Source organism: Chrysemys picta, chromosome 24 (assembly GCF_011386835.1).
Source record: "Chrysemys picta bellii isolate R12L10 chromosome 24, ASM1138683v2, whole genome shotgun sequence".
Classification (NCBI taxonomy): domain Eukaryota; kingdom Metazoa; phylum Chordata; order Testudines; family Emydidae; genus Chrysemys; species Chrysemys picta.
Window position 1 is genome coordinate 6,441,257 of NC_088814.1, and position 12,772 is coordinate 6,454,028.

At 45.2% G+C, this 12,772-nt stretch overlaps 1 protein-coding gene across 1 annotated transcript; it reads right to left on the reverse strand.

Moving 5' to 3' along the window:
• Positions 1 to 1,061: 1,061 nt before the first annotated feature.
• On the reverse strand, positions 1,062 to 11,915 carry GNGT2 (G protein subunit gamma transducin 2). The gene is made up of 3 exons (XM_065577553.1): positions 7,956 to 11,915; positions 5,613 to 5,702; positions 1,062 to 3,690 (listed from the first exon to the last, which is right to left on the reverse strand). Exons 2-3 carry the CDS (start codon positions 5,694 to 5,696, stop codon positions 3,565 to 3,567), a joined length of 210 nt encoding a protein of 69 aa, XP_065433625.1. The 5' UTR covers positions 5,697 to 5,702; positions 7,956 to 11,915; the 3' UTR covers positions 1,062 to 3,564.
• Positions 11,916 to 12,772: the final 857 nt, after the last annotated feature.

A 12,772-nucleotide genomic window follows, 5' to 3' on the forward strand; every position in this document is an offset into this window, starting at 1 on the left:
GAGTCACCATGCTGTGAACATTTTAATTTCTTGAGGCCAGCACTTCTTGTGTCACACTGGAAGGGTGACTTTGGTTTCCCCCCCATCACTATGAATGCATTGTTAGTTCTCGCCACCTACTGAGTCTGCTGCCTCTTTCTCCGCAACTGTATTGTATGTATGATCCTGGATCTTGGAAACCCCACCTGCCCTATTGAAGACTTCTGACCTGCAGAGGGTATTCCATTGACTAACATTGACTTCCTGTACCAAGCTGGTGGAATCTTAAAAGTTCCAGGATTGGAGTTGCTTGGTTGCTTCAGGAGATTCTAAGGACGCTGCAGGCAGGGTTCAGGAGGCCCTTGCTTAAACAAATTTCAAAGGCTGGTTACAACCCCTGCTTTCAGTGCTGTTGGTAAATCCTTTATAAAGACCAGAGGCCAGTCAAACAGGAAAGGCCCAGAAACCCAAATCCCTTTAATACAGATTATTTCACTCTGACGCAGGTTACAAGGAGCTTAGCTTTCATTAAATAGGTCAATCTGCTTTGAGAACAGTAATACCTGGGTATATTTGATCTATCTCCCCCCTCCCCTCCCTCTCAGATTGGAAATGGAAACAAAGAGCAAAGCTCTTATCTGTCAGTGGGCAAGTTTTAATATTTCATAAGTGCCTAATGGTGACATAATGGGTGACACATTCCAGCAGAGGCTGTTGGGAGAGGAAGATTTGGGGGAGGGGGATGAGAAACTGGGTCTTGTTTTTAACCTGAAGATGTTTGTCTTGATTAGAAAACAGCATATTGTGTGTGCTGATTGGAAAGACCCTTTCAAAGGATGTCAGATACTTTGCCCTTTCAGTGCCAACAATGGGTCAAACCCCACTAATCCTGACTCAGGCTAAATTCCCATGAACTTCAATTTGAATTTCACCCAAGGAAAGATTGCTGGGTGGTTTTGCCCTCTGTCAGGTTAACTGAGCAGAGGGTTCTGTGTTCCGAGCTGTAAAATCAGGAACAGGTACTTCTCGAAACTACTACTAACACTCCCACCACCCCCACAAAAAAAGGAAGAAAGATGAGCCATGTTTAAAATATTCAGCAAATTTATTTATAGTCCACAACAGAATGAACAGAACATCTTCTGCTAATTGCATACAAGACATTGAGCAGGCTGATGTTAGCTACAGAGGAAATGCATAATTCTCGATGTGGCTTAAAAAATTAGTTATATGTTATTCCCCCTCCCCACACTCATCTCTTGTATGGGAGCTGGGCTCCTTTATGATGCATGTAGGGCCTGATCCTAAGAAGGCGGAGCTCCCTTCCGCTCCCATGAGGTTCAGCAGTGGTCAGGACTGAGCCTCAAGTTAGTGCGAGCGCTGGCTTGGCAGACGGAAATCATGCAAGTCAAATGGCCAGCTAGCGAGATTTGTTCGTATGTGGTGCCGACTAAGCCAGTCCTGATATGACTTCTACTTTGCCACTAAAGTATCAGAAGCCGGTACTTTGGCGTGTTCCAGCACAAACGCTTGACATGCAGAATTGCTACAACAGACGCCAAAAGATAACCGTGCCACCTCTTCCCACGTCAGTTGTTTTTTATACGGGAGGGAAGAGAGTGGACAATTCCTTCGCTGAAAAGCCTTTATTGTCTTTTAACGCTACTAAACCTTACACTGATACATGCCTACTTAAAATGTGTCTTTTGTACCTCCGAAGTAAAGTGTTTCATATCCTTTAATATCAAATACACTATTACAGAGAAATCACAGGATGCAGCAGGGGTCTGAGTTGTGATCTTGGCCACACGTCTTACTCAAAGGGGAAGTGGTAGTGGTGTAGACAGCTCTGCCTCAGACAGGAAGCTTGGATTCCTTGCTGTCTTATTTTCAATATACATTTTTTTTCTGTTGATTTAGGTTATTGCGCAAGTGGGGTTTTTTTGGGGGGGGGGCTCCCCAAAAAATGACACCCATAATCACATCGGCTCTTGGAACATTTCAGCCTTGGTGGTTGCAGACGGATACACTTCATTTGTTGGACAGGTAGCAGCATGGGAGGTGGCAAGGTGAGCACCTCATGCTGCCCTGCCAATGCCTCAATGTAGCTCATTTAGTGCTTGGCTCCTAAGCCTGTCAGCAAGTTAGTGCTAAATGTGGGGCAGCTTAGGGGTACTTGACCACTGGGGACTGGACTGAGATCACCCAAGCCGTGGAACTGCAATCTGAGGAATAACTCTCACTACCACCCCAGGCTAGGTTTGAGCAGATGAAGCCTTTCACCCCTAGGTTATTTCCCATTTCCACATCTCTGAGCTTCCTGTCATCATCTTGCTTCCCCTCGGTTCTGTTAATCCACAGGCCTTCAAACTCCCAAGAGGTGAGCAGAGGACTCTGGCTGTTACCGACATGAACGCAGGTGAATTCCAAAGTTAAAATGATGGTCAAAACAACCGTAGTTCCAGCGCAGCTTCCAACATCTACCTCCTCACTGCTCTCTCCTGCTGTAAAGGAATCCGCCCTGCCTCAGGTAAGATGGTGGGGGGAAGTAGAGGCAGGGAGAAGAGGGCTCTGAACAAGTCGCTTGCAAACTTTGCTCCCTTCTGTGCCCTTCTTTGGACTTGTGTGCCATACAGGAAAATGCTGCACATTTCAGGCTGGGCAGATGGCCAAGCCATCACAATGGTGGCTCTAAAGATCTGGAATTGAGACTTAGCTCATTCCCCACTTCTAAAAAATCTCCCTGCAAACATTTCTCCATGGTGCCTTTCCCCGTCAATGATTGCTATTGGCTCCTTATTATCTTCCTCTCCTGCATACCCATCACTAGACTCAATTTGTATTTTAAGAGGGTGTTTGTGTTTTAAATGGTTAAATTATGTCTGTATTCAATATTTGTTCTTACATCGTGATCTGAGTGCATTGCTGGGGGCAGACGGGGTGGGGGGGTGTCTCTCCCCAAATAATGTAATGAATAAATGAGCAACTTCCAAGTAACTGGTAGCCTGGTATGTGGACAGAGTAAATATGTCAATTTATCAGGCCCCCTAAAATCCTTGGCCGTGATAGTTATAATAATACTTAGCACCTTTGAAACTTAGATCTCTACATGCTTTGCCAAAGGTGAGCAAGCATTATTATCCCTCTTTTACAGATGGGGAAACTCTGTCACAGAGGTTAAGTGACTTGCTCACAGTCGCCCAAGTCAAGTGGCATTGACTTCCACCTTGTGCTAGGGAGGTCAAGTCTGAAGTTAAGCTTTATAGTCTCAAGGTTTTCTTAATGCCTGATTTAAGTGTTGATTGATAGAAGTGCAGCAAGTTCAACAAATGTGTGTGTATATTAAACGAAATGGAAATCGGCTGTGAGAGCCTAGAGAAGAAGGCTGCCTTCTTGCTGCTAAATTTAGGTATGTCTCCAATATCCTTTTTTTCCCCTCCCATAGATGTGCTACACTTCAAAAGGGTTTCGTTTTGGGGGGCTGCCCCACCCAATGGAAAGATCATGCTACAGGGTAAGCAAAATTCTTACAGTCTTGGTTTTGTAGGAGGAAAGGGTCCGAAGTTTGTCTGTGAGTGGCGGGGGTCAACTAATTATACAGCCTCCCTTCTCCTTAAAAGGGTTTTTATCCTCAGGAACACCTTTCAAAAGAGGGTCCTCTGCTGCCATGGATTCTATATACTCCTTGAGTTCTTTGCCCGTCTTGGAGATCTGGAGAGAAAGAAGAATCTCTTTTTAGATTATGATAATGAGATCTCATTACATAGGATTGGCCAGACGGTATCAGACTCATGGTCCCTCTACTCCACTGTCGGACACGGGACAGTGGCGAGTGCTAGATGATTCAGAAGAAGGTGTAGGAAGCCTCTCCCCATGTAGAAGTCATCCTAGTCCCTAATTGTTAGAGATTGGCTAAAGATTTTGGAGCATGCAGTTTTAGATCCCTACCAGACCCGTTTCTTAGCATTAACTGTTCTAACTCTGAATAGCCTTGTTATCCCTATAAATGTCCAATCCCTCTCTGAATCTTGCACCTTGATGGGAATTATTTTTCTGAAGCAGGCCACTTCCCTTGATCAGCAGCAGGAATTTCCCAGAACCCTGGGGCATGGTGCTGAGAACCCTCAGCAAGCCAGTAAAAGCTCCCTGGAGCTGAGGGTACTCAACACCTGGAGGAGTCAACAACTTCGCCCTCTGGCACTATGGAACTCTCAGCAATAAGGATAAAAGCTTATCTGTACGGGAGACAGAACCTTCTTCGGGGCTGGTCCGAGACTGTGTAATGAACTCCCCCAGGCACTCAGGGCTAGAACAGACCTCATCGCTTTTCGCTCCAAGTGCAAGGCACGTTTTTTGACCTTGTCTTCTCTAATGTAAATGTGTAGCAACAGATATATATTTAACAAATAAACCAAAAACCCTAGCAAAACAAGACATTCCCCTGCACACACTTCTCCCTCTGGGGAGAGGATAAGAGAACAAACACATGACAGATACATAGTCACGTTGCTTAATGCACTACAGGAAGGCGCTCAGATACTCTGGTGATGAGTGCGGTATAAAAACCTATATAGAATAGAACATCAACGTTGGGCTGATGAAACAGCCAATGAATTCCATGCAGAGAGACCGCACTGCTACCCTGCTCCTGTTTTAAGAACTCTGGCCATGTTAATTCAGCTGGGTTATACTGTAGTAATTTAACGGTACAAGATGGAAATTGGCTAAGACTTTTCAATCCTCTAGTCAATCTCTTCCCTCAGCAAGTCCAGGATTTTTGTCTTCTCTAGCACGTGACTTTGTCTTCTCTGCACAATACAACTGGATTATTTTAAGGGGTCTCCTATACAAATTAGTTCTCCTGCCCCTTAACCTTTTTTTTTTTAAACCAAATGGAACATTGCATATAAGTGTCTTAAATCTAATGTCATTCTCCATCAGTTTTGGGCCTGATCCTGCTATCATTGAAGTCAGTGGCAAGATCTTGCTGTTATCCAAGCTCCCATGGACTTCAGTGGAACTGGGCCAGGCTTTTTGTGCAGCAACAGACACTGTGGGTCAGATTTTTGAAAAGATTGTGGTGTGTTGAGTGCTGAATGTCAGGATGAGGCTAAACTAAAAATCTGGCACCATGAGACCAATCCTTCTTTGTGCTGAGTGCCCTCTTCTCCCATAGACTATAACAGGAGTTGAGGGCACTTGGCACCTTACATGATTGGGCTGGGTTGGCAAACTGCTATATGCCATATTCCTTTAAATACTCAAATGGCAGCTAGAGAAAACTGTGTTCCATATACTCAGGGACCAAGATCCACATGCCTCATTGATTTCAGTGGGAGTCAGGCACCTAAGTACCTTTGAGATCTGGGCCCAAATCATTTTCTCTTTGTGCTCTCACTAATCGTCCTTTCCTCTAGCCTTTTCATATGCACTAGAAGCCTGAAGTTTGCTATCCGGACAAGTAAAACACAAGGCTAAATCCTATCTTTAAGGTGGAAATGTGAAAACTCAGTCACTGGTTTTGTATTTGAGATTTAATTGAAGGCCCTTAAATTGGGACGAACGTTGGTCTAGATGGTTATCCCAGGGATTAATTTATCCCATTGTGCTTAGACCCTAATAGAAATACTTGCCATTTGCCTTTCATTCTTCACTTCCTTTTTCAGCTGGTCAAGTTCCATCTTCAGCAGTTCTTTTTCTGTGAGATCTTGAGCCATGCTGCCCTGCAACCAGAGTGGAAGCCTTGTTACTGATTTACATGCATCTTCTGGAAATAGCAGGTATGATCAACAGTCTAGCTTCTGTTAGTACCCAGTGAAGTCAGTGGGGCCAGGAGACAAACTAAGGCTATCTAGCTGCTTCCCCATTCAGAGCTGGCATGGAAAATCCTTGAATTTCTCCAGCATTCCCAATAGACGATATAATCAGTTAAACCTTGATGGGCCAGATCCTCAGCTGGTTTAAACTGGCGGAGTTCTATTAGAGCCAATGGTGCTATGCTGGTTTAGGTAACATAGGAATTTCCACATTAGATCAGACCAATTGTCCATCTAGTCCAATATTCTGTCACCAGCTGTGACCAGTATTAGGGGAAGGTGTAAGAAACCCTGCAGTGGGCAGTTATGGGATTAGCGGCTACCAGAGAGAGTCTTCCTGGCCCCCCAGTAGCTAGGCTGATGCCCTGAAGCATGAGGGTTAATAGCTCTTTCAAAGTTAATTTTTGTTTTGTTTTTACTATAACTGGATATTTTTGTTATCCAGGAGAGCATCTAATGGCTTGATGGTGATTTACACTAGCGGAGTATCTAGGCTGATATTAAAAAACCCCCACCCAATTCAATATATATTTTAGGTGGGAGATTTTTGCACAGGCACAAACCCTATTCCTTTGGGTAGGTTTGTTACTGGGTTGCTATTTCCAGCTAAATTCTAATACTTTGCCCTTCTCTAGCACCTTCCATCCAAGAGTCCAAAAGCGCTTTATGGACATTAATGAATTAAGTGACATAATGCCCCTGTGAATTAGGTAAGTATTATCCCCATTTTACAGACTTGGTGACCTGAAGATCAGACCGCTCTAGTCACTTGCTCACTGTCACAAATCAAGTCAGTGGCAGCGCTGGTCATGGAACCAGGAGTCCTGGCTCTCTGTCCTAGCCCAAACCATCATCTGTGCTCTCACTGTATAAAAAGCAACATGAAAACAACTTCCTAGTTCTAACTTAAACCAAAGGTGGACAGCTGTTAGGTCGGAAACACTGTCCTTTGTTCACCTGCTGTGTTTAATTATTGAATGTCTCAGAATGCTGTGGGCTGGATTTTCAACCAGAGTAAAGCCGCATAACTCCCTAGAAGTCAACGGGTGTGTGGTGATTTACATCAGCTGAGGTTCTGGCCCTTGGAGTCCAAAATTAGTTTCGTAGTTGATGTGGAAGGGGAAAACAAATGAAGTATTATTCTGATTTCCCCTTCCTCCCCCTCGGCCTTTGTCAGGTTAAGCCAAAACTTAAATATCTCTAATGCTTTTAGGGTTTGTATTTTTTTTTTTTTTGGCAATTCTGCTTTAACTTGCAATAATTTAACAATTAACTTGCAAGAGTATTAAAAGGAAACAGCACTATAAGGAGATTTTAAACTGTCCAGAAAAACTGAGCTTGTTCTGCGTATCTAAATATGTATTTAGACTACACTTCTGATCTTTATTCTTTATAAGCTGGGAGATAGCAGAGGCAATTAGTTAAGCAACGCCACATAAAATAGAATCCCATTTATGGAAATAGAACAGGGGATATGGAATCTATGGAGAAGTTAGGGTTGGAAAAGAATGAATAACCTTTAGAATAAGTGATGTGCGTGAAATAATCATTATTATCCTAGCAGTATTCAGTAAGGCTTCTGGCAAGAATAAGTGTGGCTGCAACTGGTCTGATGTTTGGGTCTAGTTCAGAGAGACTTCTTAAGCAAGCGTGATCTATTTTACATAGAGTGTCTTTTAGAAAAAACGTTATTCAGAATACCAAAATTAAGTGGCCCACATGATGGATTAATCAGTTTCATATTTAGAATCAAAACACGTTTGGAGGTCTGGGTGCAAAATATATCTAAGTATAAAGCTGAATGGATTCATTTGAACACACATCCACGCGGTGATTCTTCCTGGTTAAGGCAGGTAGCCTGTCTATTGCTAGCAGTGTTATTTGCCATTTTTCTTTGCGCCATCCCTTCGTAAGAGTGCACGCTCTATAATGCACTGCAATAGAAGTATTCAATATTTCTCGCCCTAGCTTCCTCTACCTCCAGTGGTATATAAATACTGTCAAATCCCATAGCTGAGACTGTTACACTTTCGTGCCGACCTGCAACCCATTGACACCTGAGTGCTAAACCAAGGAAAAGCGAGGCTTCAGAGAGAAGCCAGGACCCAGCCTGGAGCACAGCAAAGCAGCCTACGCTCTGAGGAAATGAAGGGAACTTACCTACTGGGGTGAGGGCTTTTTCCTTTCCGAAATGCTGAGCGGTTTTAGAGATACATCTGTACAGGCTACTGAGAGGAAGGCCTCTGCTCTCTCCTTCTGCTTCCCACTTGAAGACTCCTTCAGACTTACCAGATGGCCAATGGAGCAGATATCTTCAGTTCCTAATCTGATAATAGACTCAGTTTATTAAGCTGGTCAGGTGTCAGGCATTAACCTCAAAACCCAGGGTAACCGGACAGGGGGCTGCAGAGGCAGATTTTAAAGCTGATCAATAATTTCATAGCTGGCAACTAACATGCTGCTTAAGCGTTGGTGCCAGGATATTAGAGAGAGGTGGATGAGGTAATCCCTTTTATTGGACCAACTTCTCTATTGGCAGTAGATGTTACGTAATGCTTCCTTTTTCTTCATGTTGTGGCATTTCTATTTCAGACGGCAAAATTCGAGATCTTCTCTGGTTGTTGGCAGAGTTCTTGTAGCTGTGTGGGGCCAATGAAAGCGGTTACCTCGCTCACCTGGTGCTACATAAGGGCAGTCTAGAAAGCACCTCCAAACGCTTGGGAGTCGGATTTCCAGTCCAGGCTGGTCATGAGTGAAAAGAATTGCTAGAGATGGGTACAATAGGCCAAGTTATCCGGGATTTTGTCCTAGGGCCATCTTGAGCCATTGTTGCCTGAAGGCCGCTCAGTCGCTTTGTGAACTGAGCTTGGTGGGTCTGAATCAAGTTCCTAGTGAGCAGGGGTCAATAATCTAAACCACCCTCCCTTCTCCCCCTCCCACACACAACCATCATTGGCCGTCTCCGCAGAGAGAGGTAAGGATCAAGTGGGCCTCTTTGCCCCCTCCAAGCCAGGACTGAGGACTTTTTCCCATGTTGCTAGTAGGGCAACATGGGGAAAAGTTTGCATTGCTTCTTCTATAGATAGGAGACTGACTCCCCGTGTAGACATGGATAGGTTGACAGAAGGATTCTTCCATTGATCTAGCTACCACCTCTCGGAGAGGTGAATTAACTACATTGACGAAAAACCATCTTCTATCAATGTCAGAGGCGTCTACGCTGTGGCACAGCTATTGCACTGTAGTTCTGCTGTAACAGCTGTAGTGTAGACATACCCTGAGGGCTTGTCTACACAGGGAGCTATTCCAGAATAGCTACTCCTGATTATCTCCATGTGTGGATGGTCTTAATCTCCTTTAAATTCACACCCTACCTTATTCCGGATTAATTTTCATGTGTGGACAAGTCCAAGTAGGAGGGCTCCTGCACTTGGGACGTAAGAGGGATTTTCAGAAGCATTTAGGGTGGGATTCACGATGGTATTTAGGTGCCTAAATCCCATTGATTTGAATGGGAGTTAGGCGCCAAAGTATTTTTCTGAATCCTACCCTCAGTGTTTGACCTACCTCTGCTGCCTTCGGAAATCAAGGTAAAGTTAAATTTTCCTGGATTTCATCCGGAGCCGTCAGCCCAATGCTGAGTGCTTTGGGAAACCCCGCCCTTAAGCCCTTTATTCAGTTGCAGATGGCCACATGGCAGCAAGTTGTGCTCCTCTGGGAGGATAGACTGACAGGCAGGCAGGTGCACATGGTGTTTTTATGAGGATTCTAGAATTCCACAGATCTTCGAGGGAAGAGAGGATTGACTTATGGCGAAGGCACTGGCCTGGGACTTGAGTGGCAGCTTGCCACGGTCTCCCTACAAAATGGGACGATTCCTTTGTCTGGGATTTGGACCTTCCCATTAACCCAAATGGCTACTATGAGTCCAAATCTGCTGGGCAGTTTAGAAAAATCTCAGCCTTAGATGGCAATCAATTCAGGACAGGAATGGTCTTACTCTGAGCCTGTACAATGCCTAGTGCAACGGTGCCCTGATCTCAGGCAGGGCCGCTAGGTGCTACCATAATACAGTTATTATTTAATCCTCCCAGGAAAGATCTCTTGAGGAGGTTCTCTCCTGTAGGCCTCCTCTTGCAATATTTCCATTCTCTACAGGAAAGACAAGAACTACATAATTTAGCATTGGAGGTCTGCTCCTTCCCTAGAGGCAGGATGTTCTCCCCCCCCACACTACTTCTTCTCCCCTTGGAAACCCTTTAGGTCTTGAGTGACCGCACTATTACCTACATCACTGAGCTAGAAATCCATGTGCCAGTTTCTTTCCTGGATTCAGCAGAGAGTGTGGAGGAGGAAGAGTCTGTGAGGTCCCAGAGTGCTGGAGAAGGACAAACATCATATCTGTCTTTAAAACGGGGAACAAATAGGACCCAGGGAATTATAGATCAGTCTAACTTTTATACCTGGAAAGATACTAGAACAAATTATTAAACAATCAGTCTGTAAGCATCTAGAGGATAATAGAGTTATAAGGAATAGCCAATATGGATTTGTCAAGAACAAATCATGTCAAAACAACCTAATTGGGAGGGCATATGTAGTGGGGTCCTGGGCCACAGGGGTCAGTCCTGGGTTTGGTACTGTTCAATATGTTCATTAATTACTTGGATCATGGAGTGGAGAGTATGCGTATAAAATGTGTGGATCGCACGAAGCTGGGAAGAGTCGCAGGCGCTTTGGAGGACAGGATTAGAATTCAAAATGACCTGGACAAATTGGACAATTGGCCTGAATTCAACAAGATGAAATTCAATGAAGACAAAGGCCAAGTATTTCACTTAGGAAAGAAAAAACTCAAATGATAACTATGAAACGGGGAATAACTGGGTAGGTGGTCGTCCTGCTGAAAAGAATCTGGGAGTTATAGTGAATCACAAACTGAATATGAGTGAACAATGTGCTGCAGTTGTAAAAAAAAGGCTAATATCATTCTGGGGCATATTAACAGGGGTGTTGTATGTAAAATGTGGCAAGTAATTGTCTCGCTCGACTCAGCACCGGTGAGGCCGCCGCTGGAGTACTGTGTCCAGTTCTGGGTACCGCATTCTAGGAAGGATATGGACAAATTGAAGAGAGTTCAGAGGAGAGCAACACAAATGATAAAAGATATGGAAAACCTGACCTGTGAGGAAAGATTAAACAAACTGGCCATGTTCAGTCTTGAGAAGAAAAGACTGATGGGGGAACTCGATAAAACCCTTCAGATATGTTAAGGGCTGTTATAAAGAGGACAGTGGTCAATTGTTCTCCATGTCCACTGAAGGAAGGACAAGAAGTAATGGGTTTAATCTGCAGCAGGTGAGATTGAGGTTAGATATAAGGAAAACGCTAAGCGTCGGTAAGCTCTGGAATAGGCTTCCAAGGGAGGTTGTAGAATCCCCATCATTGGAGGTTTTGAAGAACAGGTTGGACAAACACCTGTCAGGGCTGGTCTAGGTTTACTTGGTCCTGCCTCCATGCAGGGAGCTGGACTTGATGACTTTTCAAAGTCCCTTCCAGCCCAACATTTCTATGATTCTGTAATTAGAGCAGCCTAGGAGCTGCTCTAAAGTGCACCAACTGGCTACGGCCCCCAAGGGGCCATCTGCCGATTGGAAAACAGCTTGAGCTCAGCAGCACTGTGTTCGCATCCCCTGTGCTCTGGGGTAGAGTAGGAACAGACTAAACTGGCTCTATGTCAATGGGGACTTGCTCACATTGGGAGAATCTCCAGCTAGGGAGATAAAGTGGCAGCGCAGCACAGGGGGGCTGGAATGGAAGAGCCCCATTGTTGCACATTATAGGGTAGACTGGCCCATAACCAGGTTAAAGCTTTGTTTATGACTGAGTGAAGGGGCAACGGCTATGTAGCATGTGGAGTGATGCCAGGCCCTGCATGTTCTTTGGAAAGCGGAGCAACAAATATCTGTTGGGTTTTGAACTGCCCAAGTTCCGGGCTGTTTCAATCTGAGGGGTTGGTTCAGGCCTGTCTCTCCTGGAAACCTTGGTCCCGCTGAATATGAGGAACCCCACTGCTGTATTGCATTCGTCTCTAACTCCCCACTCATTGGTTTCAGTAAGGCCAGGATTTGACCCCCTCGATGCGCTACGGAGGAGCTGCAGCTGTAGAGAGCACCAAGCAATGCACCCAGGTTCGGCTACGAACACAGGAACAAACGCCTCAAGCAGATGGCAGGAGTGGGACACGAGTCGATGCCTAAGGAGCCTGCTGTTGCCTGATAGTTTAGCTTCCTAGCTGCTGGGTTCTTCTTGGAAATGCTTCTTTTTCCATCGCGCACTTACTTTTCTGCCAGCGGGAACATGACTCACATCCTTTATCACTGCTGCTTTTCTCTCGCCTGGTCCCCAGAGCTTCCCACGGTGGCTGCGTATCCCTGTCTCCGTTGCTCCTCTTCCATCCACCCATTCCCCAAGAGGATCAGACCAATGGTTTGACACCAGTTTCCCCCCTTGCTGCAGCCCAGTTCGTGTTGCAATTCCTCTGTCCTACAGAACGTGGGAACCCATTTGGAGCAATCAGTAAACAGACCCAGGGCTAAAATAATAGTTTCCTCTCCTGGCAATTCCGAAGTTTCCTGAGTTATTCCGATCGCCTTGGTTTCTCTTTGTATCAGTCAGCCTCCAGATCAGGGGCTGGGATGCAAGGAACCAAGGGTGGTTAGGAGCTGGAAGTCGGGTCTCTTTGAATTAACCCCCAGGGTGGCTGAGCAAGTGACCAGTGCATAGTGAATCTGAGGCAGATGACAGAGGTCCTCAGTTCTCTCTGTGAGATGCAAAGGAAAAGGTTCACTGCTGGTGAAGGCAGTTGAAGCGTGACTGAGCTCCTCCCCAGCCAATGACAGCACCAGCGTGTCTGAGAGCTGCAAGGTTCAAAACACCAGGCTAGGACAGCAGCTCTCGCAGAGAAGGAAGTGGGA